Source organism: Prionailurus bengalensis, chromosome E4, assembly GCF_016509475.1.
Source record: "Prionailurus bengalensis isolate Pbe53 chromosome E4, Fcat_Pben_1.1_paternal_pri, whole genome shotgun sequence".
Taxonomy (NCBI): Eukaryota; Metazoa; Chordata; class Mammalia; order Carnivora; family Felidae; genus Prionailurus; species Prionailurus bengalensis.
The window spans coordinates 53547914-53562395 of NC_057360.1; the positions used below are offsets into that span (position 1 = coordinate 53547914).

At 38.0% G+C, this 14482-nt stretch overlaps 1 protein-coding gene across 1 annotated transcript in view; it reads right to left on the bottom strand.

The window, feature by feature from the left end:
- The window catches only part of USH2A (usherin), a 736138-nt gene that overhangs the window by 499601 nt on the left and 222055 nt on the right, over positions 1-14482 (bottom strand). The window contains exon 21 of the mRNA XM_043568966.1: positions 9277-9507. Coding sequence (XP_043424901.1) covers positions 9277-9507 — 231 coding nt within the window. The remainder of the gene's footprint in view (positions 1-9276; positions 9508-14482) is intronic.

A 14482-nucleotide genomic window follows, 5' to 3' on the forward strand; every position in this document is an offset into this window, starting at 1 on the left:
AGGTAAGCCTCAAGATTATGTAATATATTCTAACACACTGTGAATCTTACCATTAAGTCATTCTTACAGCTAAGCAATCTTTCTTACAAATTTCCCTCTTCTCTATCTATCTCATTTAGCTAATTCTTTATTCAACAGATATTTATTGCACATGTGGTCCTATGCTGTGTAAGGACAAATGTTAGAAGAAAACGGTCATCATTTCAGTCCGCTTGGGACCTAGGTAAGTGAGCACACAACTCTAATAGAGTGTGGTAGGAATACAACAGAGAAATTCTCGCTTTCTTTGGTGGTACATAGGAGAGGCCCCTAATCTAGATTTGGTATGGGGTGGGGGGAGGCCACTGAGAGGAACAGCTCGGCTGACACTTTAATGATAGGTAGGATTAGTCTGTGAAATGAAAAAGAAGCCCATTCAAAGAAGGGAAGGCATTCCAGGCAAAAGCATGGGTCTGTTCTAAGACCTGGGCTTCTAAGATGGAGTGGTGCATTCAGACAGCAGGAACTGAAAGTCATATAGCTGGAGGGTAAACCAGGAGATACATGGATGGAAAGATGAGGCTGAAAGGTAAGCAGCAAAGACTTCATGCAGGGCATCTCGATGAGAAACTACTAAAAGGTTTTAAGCAAGAGAATGGCAAGACAGCTTATTCATCAGAAACCCAGCCTAGAAAAAGAGTGAAACTGTTGGTAAGGAGACCCACACCACAGACCGGGATCAGGGATTAGCCATAGGACCGATGGATGGTTCCAAGAGTTGTGTAAGAGAAAGAATGGCCAGAGGAGGAATAATGGGTGCAATGTGAGAAAGGGTGTGAGAAGTCATATTCAAGAAATTTCCCAGGTTTCTACGTCAGGCAATCGGTGCTATTCACTTCGGTAGACAGTGGTATACACAGAAGAATGAATGGATTTCAGCAGAGAAAAATTAAGAGAAGCAGAAGACAAGAAGGAGGCATCTGCATTCTTTTTAAATTTTCTGCCTGTGTAGGAGGAAGGGTCATTAAACCATTCATCCCTACACACCTCCCATAAGTCCCTATATCTCCTTTATGAAACTCTCCCAGGACCCCCTTTGCGAGGTTGGCATGGCCACCATTGCCAGAATGTCTCTTCAGGTGTTTTGTCCCCTCCTTCCTCTTTATGCCTCTCTGTTCAGGTTGCAGTTAAAGCCAAAGGACTTAAATGAGGCTGCTCCTTAGTCATGACAATGTACGTAACTGAGTTTCCCTTCTTGAATCTCCAAACAACACCTGAGGGCCATGTCTGTGAACTGCTTTCAATGTGCGGAACTTAACTGTGGTCTGTCTACATAATTATACTCGAAGTTTCCCTGCTCACATGGGACTCTTAATGCATGATTTTGTAAAACATTTCTTCAGACCACTAGAACATAGTTTTGAAAGATAAGGTATTTTGGCAACAATATTATTGGAATTTCAAGCTTAGTAGAAATGAAATTAAGCTATACTCCTCTGTGGGTGTTATATATTTATCCTAATGGTTATAACATAAGAGTAAATATAGCTCTTTAAGTATTTTTAATTAGTTTTTTCCAAAAAAATATATACAAAATAATTCACTTCATTCAACTTTTTCATAGGGGCTAGTTTCTCTATCACTGCTGACTATGATGATTCTTTTTCTGTTCAAAGTTCCTCTTTCTACCCATTTAAGGAAGAAGAAACTAAAATTAATCTCTATTATATTGATGCTAAATGCCATTCAAAGATGGAGACAATTGGGGTGCCTGGGTGGCTCGGTAGCTTAAGGGTCTGGCTGGCCCAGGTAATGATCTCACAGTGTGTGGGTTGGAGCCCCACATCGGGCTCTGTGCTGACGGCTCAGAGCCTGGAGTCTGCTTCGGATTCTGGGTCTCCTTCTCTCTCTGCCCCTCCTCCACTTGTACTCGGTCTCTCTCTCTCAAAAACAAATAAACATTAAACAAAAAAAGATGGAGACATTTTTTTTTTTCTTTAGCAATGAAGCCCTAGTGAAGATGTTTAAATGGCAAACATATTGTAAGTGACGACATTGGACAATTGAAGTAGGTAAATGTGAGACCACATAGAAAACCTGGGGACCTGGTGGGAACAGTGCGTTTGAGAATGTGACATGAGTGTGTGAGAACACATGTGCAGTGTGTATATAAGGTGACAATACAGCTCGGCTTGATAAACAGAGAGAAGGAAACAGCAGATGCTTTAAAGCTGACTAAAAGCATTATCAGCTAACAGAAACGGTTTGCCCCAAATGTAAATATTATTCGGTCCTATTGACATGGTCAATGCTGGCTGGCTTACTGGCCACAGAAGCCCCTGATGGGAAAAACTAGATGTGGTTTCCAAACATTTCCATTTATCAAGCATTATTATCTGTTTTGTTGTGTTGGTCCTCTCCTGTTTGTTTTATCTGAGCTACCCTGTACTCATTTTTAGGGTTCTTGGCATTAGGGCAGAAGAAAGAAAAATGTATTGTTAATGATAAAATTACATACATTTCTTTAATTTTTTTCATGTTTATTTTTGAGAGAGAGAGAGAGAGAGAGAGAGAGAGAGAGAGACAGAGTGTGAGCTGGGGAAGGAGCAGAGAGAGGGAGACACAGAAGCCGAAGCAGGCTCCAGGCTCCGAGCTGTCAGCACAGAGCCTGATGTAGGGCTCGAACTCACAAGCTGCGAGATCATGACCTGAGCTGAAGTCAGATGCCCAACCGACTGAGCCACCCAGGCGCCCCTGAAATTACATATTAATTTAAGCAACTTAGACTAGACTCTTGACCCAAAATAGGCAAGCTACCAGCCTGATGTCTGTTTTTGTTGTAAATAAAATGTTTTTACCCAAAACAATGAGGCTACGCTTATTTGTTTCTATATCACCTATGGCTGCTTTCACACTACCATGGCAGAGCTGAGGAGTTGGGACAGAGACCTCACGGCTTGCTGAGCAGACAATATTTAATGTCTGGACATTTACAGGTGAACTCTGTAACCCCCTGCTCTAGACTGACACTGTAAAAGTTAAAAAGGGAGGGAAGGTTTCTTCATGCAAAGGGAAACTTGCAATTTCATTAAATTTGACCACCTAAGCAAGAGTCAACTGGTATAAGTTTTGGTGAAAGAAAAAGCCAGGTGTTGAAATGATTATTTTCAGCAATCGGAGATAAAATTCAAAAGCGAAACTGAACGTAGTACTCCCAAACCAACCCTACTGTTAACATTTCAAACCCAAGGTGACATTATGGGAATGTGCTTCAACATGTGTCACTTTAAAAAATACAAGGGTTTAAACACATGCAGTCACTTAACTCAGCCTTCGTGATGCATTTGCTGAGTGGGGAAAAACATGGTCCTTCCCCATCCAACAATGCTATCTTTACACATCTCCATTAAAGGTAGTAAAAACAAAACAATTTTCACTTACTTCTTAATATCCCAAGTCACCATGGGTTAGTCTGACTTCTGTGATTCCAAGAAGATACACAGTTGGGCCCTCGTCCCTATGAATCCGTAGATGCTCTCAACCAGATATTCACAATCTCTCCTTACTGTGTCACAACCAGAAAACACATTACGAGCCTCTTCATTGCCTGGAAACCACTTCTCTGCTGACAAGGTCCGTGTTCCTGCTCTCGCCTGTCTCTTTCTGTATCATCACTGCCTGTTCATTAAACTGTTAGGCCAGATAGTTTGATTCATATATCTGTTTTTCAGTAACTATGACTAAAATCTAACATCAAAGGTCAAATACAACTTGAGATTTAAATCTGCCTTATGAGGACTTGGCATTTTATTTGTTTTATTATTTTATTTGTTTGTTTGATTTTAAGAACTTTCTGGTAAAATTACTCGCTCCCTGTTGGAGGAAAAGAAACCCTGGGAAAGCAAGGGTGTTGAAGGTCAGAATTAATATGCTTTTACTAATTAGTCTATCTGAAGAAGTTTACTCTGCTTGCACCTTCTCTATAACTGCTTATAATGAGCTTTCTTTTAATGAAGTACTTAAATGTCCCAGCTCACTAAAAATAATAAATAATAATAATAAAGCACATATATCATAGAGTAAAAAAATATATATAAAATATATGCTTTTAAGGAATATCGATTTGGGGAGTTGCCTTTCTCTCTTCATAGGTTGGTAATTAATTGTATTTCTGTATCCTAAAGCATTCTAGTTCAGTCATTTTGGGGAAGGCAAAAACCACAAGACAAAAACGTCTGACAATCATTTAGTGTCCTTGAACAGCATTATTATGAAGAAAGTGTACAGAGTTCTCATCTGCAAGATATTCAACATCAGTAATCACATTCCTCGTGAAGACAAATAAAAGGGAATTACATCCAGGTGCACATGTATGCTCATCTCCCCAGTGGTTTGCTACAAAGATCTCCCCAAAGGCAGTTCCTGATTTCTGGGCAGGGTCACCAGTAAAGGCAGTTTAAAAGGCTGTGATTGGCGGCTGAATACGACAATAGTCAAACCTTCCCCCAAACGATCACGATCACGGGCCTGTTTTCGCTAATAGGAAGAAAAAGTGACAAGGAGAGAGGGTCACCTTTGGAATGCTAGTCTGAGCGGTAGTTTAGTTTGCTGTTTTTACCAGGTTCCCTTTGGATTACTAGCATCGCATGGAAAGGACTAAATTCTTTGTGTAAATCAAGTGGATTTACTCTGCATTCCTGAAAAAAAAATGAGCATTTTTTTCCCTCTGAAGACACAATGATCACCCCTTCCAACTGTAGAAAGTAGAGAATGTTCTATTTGCTACTCTTATTTTGGAAGGAGGAAGTATTGTTAACCCCATGTAACCAGAAAAATATTTTGCCATGAGTATTTATATGATTTTCTAGTTAAAATATTATGAGCTTATGTTGAATTTGCTGCTTCTTTACACATTCTGACATAACCCAAGAATTGAATATCCATTTTATATTGAGTATTTCTCTCCATATCATTTAAATTATCCCTATAAATTAATATATCCCCATATGAAAAACAAATTTATGTTAATCATAAATTATGAACATAATATCATATGAAAAAATGATCTCTGAAAAATTTGTTCAAAAATCTGGTTATTTTTAAACTCAGATGTTTTGGTAACAACCTCTATTTTGACTTTTTGAAGCTACTTAAATATTCTATATTCGTTGATTTGGAATTTGAGAAGTTAGAGGCATTGGTCATCTAGCATAATCCTTCATTTAATAGATGAGCACGATTAGATCCACAGAAAAATAGTTTATCCAATGTTTCAATACTAGGCAGATTAATTTAACTATTTTCAATAACAAAATTAAATATCATATTTTAATATAGAAATTACATATTGCTCATACCTTAAATATAACATTCAGGCACAATATATGTGTAACAGGAGACGAATTAATAGAATACTAACTTTATAAATTTCAGAGGACTCTTAGAAGCGTGCCTGTCTCATGGTAAACACTTAAACATTTGTTAAATGAGTAATGATAAACAGCCAATGTTTAGACTTTTAAGTAACCTGCATGGCAGACACTGCAAAGTTCAGGAGGTGGCTATTGCCTTTCATTCTCGCCTACTTCTAGATATCACTATTGTACGTCGTATTATCATGCCAATTTTAAAGAAAAGGAAACAAAGATACAGAAACGATTAAGTGGTGTATCTAATTACCTGTAGCTAATAAATAACAGGGCCTGGATCTGAAATTTATCAGATTTCTCCCAAAGCACTCACTGTTACTCATACAGAAGTAGAGGAGTTAATACCTGATCTTAAATTTACACTGTGATGTAAATGACTGATAATATATCCTTCCTAGAGATTAGATTTTTGAAAGAACACTTGTATTCAAAAGGAAAAGGCACCAAAAACAGACTCTAAAAAAGAGGCACCTGAATAATTTTTCTTCCCAGAAGTCAATTTTGATAGAGTTCATTTACAACACAAGGCTAAATAATTTACAATATTAAGCGACATGTTAGAACATATACTATTTTCATTATATCCTACTCACTAAAAATATTTAAGGCAAATATGGAAGAGGTGTGACTTATATAAGAGATTCCTTTCTTGAGCTGCAATAATGAGATCATCTATACTGAAATTTTAATAACATCGTCCATGACTACAGAACATGTTATGAATGTATTTATAAGTGTTGTCATCAATGGGTAAAATCTGACTTATTTTTTTTATATATAACATATGCACAGTAATGTACATAACTGTATACTTGTCTTTGAGTATTGGATATCTCCATCCATATTTCAAGAGTCATTTCAGTTAGAGTTTGATATTTTAAAATGGATAATTCAAAATAAAAGCATCTTAGTTCTCACAATTATTCACTTATTAAACACAATTAATCATTTTTGAGATTTCCAAAATTGGCTCATTAAATTTCCCTCAGGATATAAAATTCTGCATAAGATATATAGAAAAGAAGTTGATAGCACCATTTGACAGATAGCACTTCAGCCCATTAAAATAATTTCATTCAGACATTAAACATCTAGCTTCTAAGAACAATCTGGAATCAATTGCTATGGAAAAAATGTGATCCCTAGATGGCTTTGGAGATGTAAGTAAATAAATAAGCCAACCCTATTAACTATTTGTAGCTGAAAAGTCAGCAACTGAAAGAAAAATCCAAAAAAGTTTAGCAGTGTTGGGTAAGGAATATTTGATTGATAATTTTATCCCATCCTCATTTATTACTGTCACATACTCTCATTCTACACCTTCCAAAAAACTGTCCACGTGTGTGCCTTTCCCTTCCATGGCAAAGCACCAGCCATTGAATCAGAAGTTTCCAATTCATATTCGAACCCTGAAATTCAGTAGCTGTCGTACCTCAGGGAAGCCACATACTGATTCTCCTTTCCTCTGTGCTCTGAGGGTAAAATTCCTACCTACAGGCTTGTAGGGATTGAATGAGAGAATGTTTAAGTAAAATGAATGGAAGGTGCGAATTATGCACATACTGCTCTGCTTAGCAAAGATGCAAGTTTAGAGAAAGCTATCGCATTGGTTTTGTAAATTGTCCCAGCTTATTGATTGAGTAAACTTCATTTAACCATGGGCCCAGCTCAATAAAATTATTCAACCAAACCTGCCAATTGAGCCAAAGGATCAAACCAATAATTTGACGCAGACCTGGTTTAAAAGTTAAAGAGAACCTTAAAAGTAAGGTGAAGGTGCTAATAAAAAGGAGCTAGTATTGCCCCAGAACGTGCCTGAATGCAGAACTTCTTATTCTCTGGGAATCACCAAACCTCTAGGGAGCACTTCCAGCCAAAATTGTGATCTCCCCGCCTTGTCCTTCAAATGATGTGTACTCCAAACACATTTTCTGTGCAGCTGGAGGCTTTGTTATAGACAGAAGGATCCTGCTTAGTGAGGCCAGTGTTTACGGCCTAACTTTTTTAAAGAGGAATTTGGAAAACTTCCCAGACGCTACATCTGCCCCTAGCCCTTGCACCTCAGAGTATAAGGCCGGCTAGGGAGAGCGTGCAGACGACTAAATTTATTAACGGTGGACGGGCCACTCTATCTTTCACTGCAACAACAGTAGGTGATCCCATCAAAAATCTGTCTGCTGGCTAGCCCGCAAATCCAAGCTGACATACTTGCAGCAGATAGGCCCAGCTGAATGGAAACGAATGTTGTTTCCTCGAAGAAACACAGCGCGTGCCAAATCTTGGACCAGGAAGGCAGTTTCTATTTCCATTGGAGGAAAGGCTTTTTAACTTTACATCCGTAGCTTCTTTGCCAGATTTTTTTTCTTTTCTTTCCTTTCTTTGACATTTACAAATATTAAACGGAAGTGGAACATTTTATGAGATCTCAGTGGTTGAATTTCTAACACACAATGATGATTTTGATGTACTAGACCAGGGGTATTCACCTCAATATACCTTGGCTAGAAGATCATTCATTACAAATGTACATCAGGCTCACTTAGAAGCAAACTGTTTACTATTTTAAATAAAAACAAAGCAATAGGGGTACCTGGGTGGCTCAGTCAGTTAAGCGTCAGGCTCTTAATTTAGGCTCAGGTCATGATCTCACAGTTTTGGAGTTCGAGCCCTGCATCAGGCTCTACGCTGACAGTGTCGAGTCTGCTTTGGATTCTCCCTCTCCCTCTCTCTTCCTCTCTGCCCCTCCCCTACTCATGCTCTCTCTCTGTCTCTCTCAAAAATAAATAAACTTTAAAAAATAAAGCAATAATATTTGAGCCACATTTTATAGCTCAAATTCCACTTCATTGTACTCAACATATGCAACATTTTAAAGACTATTTGCTCCAAAGTGACTTTCCCGTGGATTAAATGAATATCATTATGAGTTTACAGAATCATATGTACCTTACTCCTTTTAATTTTTTTTAATTGGGAAGGTGGAATATGTAACATAAATAGTTATAGTTTTCTATAATTATAGTGAAACAGAATTCTTAAAAATTCTAATTCAGAAAGGTAACAGAATGCCTGGAATATTGTAGGACCAGCAAGACCAGGAGTTGGGTGAGGCAAATGAGGCGGGATTACAGGGTCATGCAAGAAAGGAATGGATCCAGTCTTCATTTTAAAATTTGGGATTTTATTGGGAATTTTTTGGCATTGGTTTTCATGTCTAAAAATATCGTGTGAAAACATTGTTTTTGTTGATTCCTGAGATTGCTTAAGTGCCTTAAGTGCCTTAAGCAAGTGCATCACTTACCCATAGAAGGCATGTTTCCCTGAAATTAGTTTTTCCCATAATGCTCTCCACAAAACCTACTGATAGTGATCATGCTTTAAAAAAAAGTAACAAATAAGGATCTGGAATATTGGGCTAAGAAAAATTAGATAGCTCTCTTATAATTCTTTTTAGAGACTTTAACAACCTGACATGTACTGAGAATCTCCGACCTCATGGGGCATTTCTCAAACTCATCTGCCCACAGAATTTTTTTTTTTTTTTTTTTTTGGTAGAGCACGTGAAGTGTTCTGAGGAACACACTCTGGTAAATGGTCTCATTTCCAGCATATACTTTGATCAAACAAAGCTATCTTTCCACATCTATATTTTACTTTTCTTTCTGCTACTTACTCACTCCCCCCCCCCCCCCCCCCGCCTAGAATACTAGGAAGGTGGACATACTGACACAATCAAGTTATAAAAGGTCTGAATGAGTATTTCTGTAGACAAACATAGAAAAAAATTCATTATGGAGGGCTATCAAAATAATAAGAAACAGCTTGGTGCTTAGTGCCTCTTCAATAAAGTAATGTCAAATACACTCACCAGTAAAGTCTGTATTGACTGGGTGTGTGGAGCTGGGAAATTTATAATATCCATTCCCTATGAAACGAATTCCTTTCATCATCGTGGCCATTGGAGCTGGGAGAGATGACTCTTTCCTTTCTAGATGATATGTAGGAGAGGGTCCATTCAGTTCTTCAGGTGTGAGCCATCCAACACGGATGGATGTGCTGTTGATTCCTTCGACCACAGGAGGCCTCAGCTGGGTTGGCGCTGAATATTAAAACAAAACAAAACAAAACAAAACATTTGTTACATTCAAGAACTTAGCTTCTATTTCTAGACACTCACACACGGGTACACATGTACTCGTGTACATCACACTCAAAATCAAGGCAGTTGTGGAGTATTTATGGGGTTCTAAGAACTGAAAACACAAGATAGAGTATACCTTAAATGGGACTAAACACAATTTAAATGACTAACAAATAGTTACCATAAAATGTTGCTGATTAAATAAAATTTCCCTGTGGAGATAGTTTCTCTATTCTTTCTTATTCTGGTAAAAGACATTTCATATTATCATCTGCTGGTGCCCCACCCAGATTCCCTTAACCAAGCTGGTATCCCAGTGCTCAAACGTGGCTGTTGATCACCATTAGATCATGACTGCCCCCTTTTCTGGAAAATTTCCCTTGCCTGAGTGGGAGCTATCTCCCCCAGAAGTTACAAGATCCCTCATGAAACCTGTAGCCTGTAACTCCCAGTGACTACCGTGGGTGATTACTGATCACAAAGGGCAGAGCCCCTGTGTTAACACAGCATCAACTTAGGGCTGCAATTCACAGAGGCCAATCAAGGAAAGAAAATTATTCAAATGGACTAAATGGAGACACAAGAGACAGCATGGGGTTTGAGAAGAACCAGGCCAGGGTGAAGAGTCACGGATTTGTGCCAGCCAGCGGAGAGTAAAAGAACAATGACCTGAAGTTGCCAGATGTCTTACTTTGTTAAAAATAGTCATTTTATGTGTAACCTTTCTGATTTTTAAAGTTTAGTAACTGGTTTAAATTAAAACAAATAAGCAAAACCACTCTGAAAGCCAAACAGGGCATCCACATGAGGAAAAGGAGCCTGTGAACTCAGCAGTTTATGAACTCTGGTCCAGGTACAACAGCCCCCAGGGCTCTGAAGTGACCACACCACTGCAGGGCCTGTGCGTAGGGGCAGAGAATGCCCAGCGTCCTTCCACACACCGAGGCCTCGGCATGCTTCAAGTTCTGGGACACTGGCAATTCTCTGGAGGCTTCTGGGACACCCAAGGAGTAAGTAACAGAGATGGCGATTTTCCCTAAAACCTGATGGAAAGGGGATCAGAGTAACAAGTGAGTTATTGAAACTAAGGTTTTGTTTTGATTTTTCTTCTTAAACAGTTGAGTGTGTAGGCTGAAGTTCATTCCTGCTCTAAGTGGGTCGGCTGGGTTTGAGAGGTACAAGTAAAGAAAGGAACAAATATCATTACCTCCAAGCCTACTTTTTAAGGGCCTAAACTAAAGCTGTGGACTTTTAATTTCCATCTGTGTTCACACAGGTTTCTGCATACACAAAGTCTTGGCCTGTTTCAATAAACATATATTAAAATGATGTGAATACAAGATTTGATAGCCTTAAACCATGAAATACAATTCACCTTAAAATAGCTTAGAACAAGTAGCATTTGTTACTTTCTAGAAAGCTTGGCCAGCTTTCCAAAGAGAAACAATTGATTGTGATTCTATTTCAACATTTTGTAAAGAACAGAGGGCACAGAGCAAAATGTTCAACTTAGATAATTAACAACTCAGTTCCTCTTCTGCCACGGCAAACCATGAGATGTCTTTATATATATATGAATCTGTAAATTTTATGCATGATTTCCTTTAGCACTCCTTGCCAAAATTAGCTAAATGGTAGGTTCTCAAAGATTTCACTCTACAAGCCATGTTCCATCTTCAAAATAATCCAAGAAAATAAAAATCTAAGGCATCTAGAAATTTCTTCTCCGCTTAAGCTTCTCTTCAGTGTTTGGAATTACATCCTTGTATTAAAATTTCAGCAGGCTATTATTGGCTATGAGCTTAACTGAGGATGAAGAATTGTCAAAGATTTTTGAGTCCTGGGTTCAAGGAAGTAATAGAGGACAAATTATATAATTTTTTATTATCTAAAGTCTGCTATTTAAAAGCACAAAAGAGGATTTTGAACTCTTCTGTTATATTTTCTATTTTCCACATATGATTCCCTAGTGTCCTGGGACAAAATGATTTGAAATTTTAGTTTAAAAAACACCATCTAGGGGCGCCTGGGTGGCGCAGTCGGTTAAGCGTCCGACTTCAGCCAGGTCGCGATCTCGCGGTCCGTGAGTTCGAGCCCCGCGTCGGGCTCTGGGCTGATGGCTCGGAGCCTGGAGCCTGTTTCCGATTCTGTGTCTCCCTCTCTCTCTGCCCCTCCCCCGTTCATGCTCTGTCTCTCTCTGTCCCAAAAATAAATAAACGTTGAAATAAAAATTAAAAAAAAAAAAACAAACACCATCTATTCCAATGGCATCCAATAGAACACTCTGATAACGGAAATGTTCTAGATCTGTACTGTCTAATATGATAGGCATTAGCCACATATGAATATTGAGCACTTGAGCTTTGGTTAGTGGGACTGAAGAATGGAAGTTTACATTTTATTTAATTTTAATTAATTGAAGTTTAAATAGCCATATATGGCTACCATACTGGATAGCAAAGATCTAGAGAATCACAAACTATAAATATTTGGTGTGTTGAGAGTAGGATGTCCATTTGAAATAAATAGAGAACTTATGAATATACCTCCTGTACATCTTAAGAACTAAAGAGTTTTATCCTTGTTTAAAAGTAGCTCAGGGTGCCTGGATGGCTCAGTTAGTTAAGCATCTGATTCTTGATTTCAGCTCAGGTCATGATCTCACAGTTTGTGAGATCCAGCCCTGTGTCGGGCTCTTGCTCTGACAGCATGGAGCCTGCTTGGGATTCTCTCTCTCCCTCTCTCAGTGCCCCTCCCCTGTTCTTTTTCTCAAAAATAAACACTTAAAAGTAGTCTTTTCCTGAAGTTCCCATTTATTTGATATTTGGTATTCCTTTACTCCAATAACCCAGCTAGTTGAGGATAATGGTGAAGTGCTGTACCACTATAGCATTCAGAATCCTTTCCCCCATGGATACCATAATCAAACTCACTTTTTAATCAGGAATATAAATTCGGTCAAACAAAACAAAAGAAACTGCAGCAACTCAATAGTTTTATTTTAATATCTCCTAAAATGAGAGTGCACTTATTTTTTTTAATTTGGCAAAATGATTATAATCAATAAGGGCACCCTCACTGAGAATGCACAAAAATTAATGTTGACTGTTTAAATTTTAACAAGTAGTGGAACACTTCTTCTAAATTCACAGGAGAATTATTCCACCAAGCAATGAAACTATTCTTAGGAAGTCAACTACAGAAAATGAGTCAAATTAGAGTATACTTTTTATTCTCTTGCTGAAACAAAACAAAACAAAACAAAACAAAACAAAACAAAAACACAACAACCTTCCAGCTGGTATGTTGTATGTTTCACTTGGAGGAGTCAACCTAGCCTGTTTGAAAGGGTGAGCACCACACTGAGTTATTATTTTCCCAGTTCCCCTAAAACCAGAGGCGGGATTTTCAATCAATTAAACTAGACTGGTCACACTTAAACACACACACATGCACACACACAGACACACACACACACACACACAGAATGATGAAAAGAAAAATAGATATTCCTGAACTATTCAACACACTCACACAACTACAGACTCACTAAGAGAGAGAAATAATAAAGGACCATTTCTCAGACTATCAAAGTAAAGGGATTATAGTTATAAATTCATTAATCACAAAACAGTGAATTAATAGACAACATAGAATAATGGAAAGGACTCTGCAGACTATTAGAGATTACATTTTACTTTTTAATTTCTAACTCTGCATGACTTAGAAAAATCACTAAAACTTATGCAGGTCTCAGTTTTCTCATCTACAACAGGAGGATAAATTTCAGCAGACTACCTTGACAATAACTGCTTTTAAAAACAATATATATAATTGTGTTAGGCTTTAGAAAGCAAATTTCTATACAAACACAAGGCACTATTATTACTAGCCAATAACACACATTTCAGATAACATATCACAAAAGGATACAATTCATCCGCATTCAAAATCTGTATTTACTTAGAAAATCCTCTTATAAATGTCAAGTATAAAATGGATCTTCAATATCCATAGTTTCAAAGAATAACAACATACAAAGTCTGTTTCCACTTAGAATAAACTTAACAATGTTTTTGTATTTTTTGCAATAGCTTTGTAATCCAGTTTCCAGTCTAGCTCTTCTATTTGTAAATATTCTTTATAAAACGCTCTGATAATGGACATTCTGCTTTATGCAGCATTTATTACTTTATAATCTGATTAATAGCATATCATAATGCATAAATTTACATGTGCAAAATTTATGTAGTGTGGAGTTTGAGTGTCACAGCATAAGAACGGAGGCCTAAATGAGCAGAAGCTCTCGCTGATGGCAGGTCTTTAAAATCAAATCTCTTTATTTGTTTTCAAGCAAGAGTTTGTTACCTATGAACACTGCATGGCAGTGTTAATATCTTAAAACACCATCCACTTCCCATTAGGAAGACAGGAATCCAACAATGAACAGCCTTTCTACGTTTCAGGCATCTGTGGGGAGCAGACTGACATAAGACCTCCTCAGGCACCTTAGCAACAGAACATGATTTTGACTTTTCCTTACAAATATAAAACTGTCACAAGAAATGCAGTTTGCCCAAACACTTCCAGGCCAAAACACCCATGGAAAGGCACTGGGATCAGGACTTAAACAAGAACGTCAGATCAGGAAGCCATGATTTCTCAGTTGGCGACCACTCGACTGTACCTGATCTCCCGTCAGTGTCCAGAAGAGGAGAGGATGCTCCCCTCAGAATCACGAGACCACTCAGCCTTGCCTTGTTCACTGTCTATTCTCTGGAGAAAAAAAGAACAAATCTACTTTACCATTCCCTGTTTTGCATACTAGTTTCCTTCCAGAGAGAACATGTACAGTGGAACTGATCTGGAAAGGAGAAAACTTAGCTTCTAGACTGGCTCTTTAGGTCCCTAATTTGGCTAATCCATTATTTGG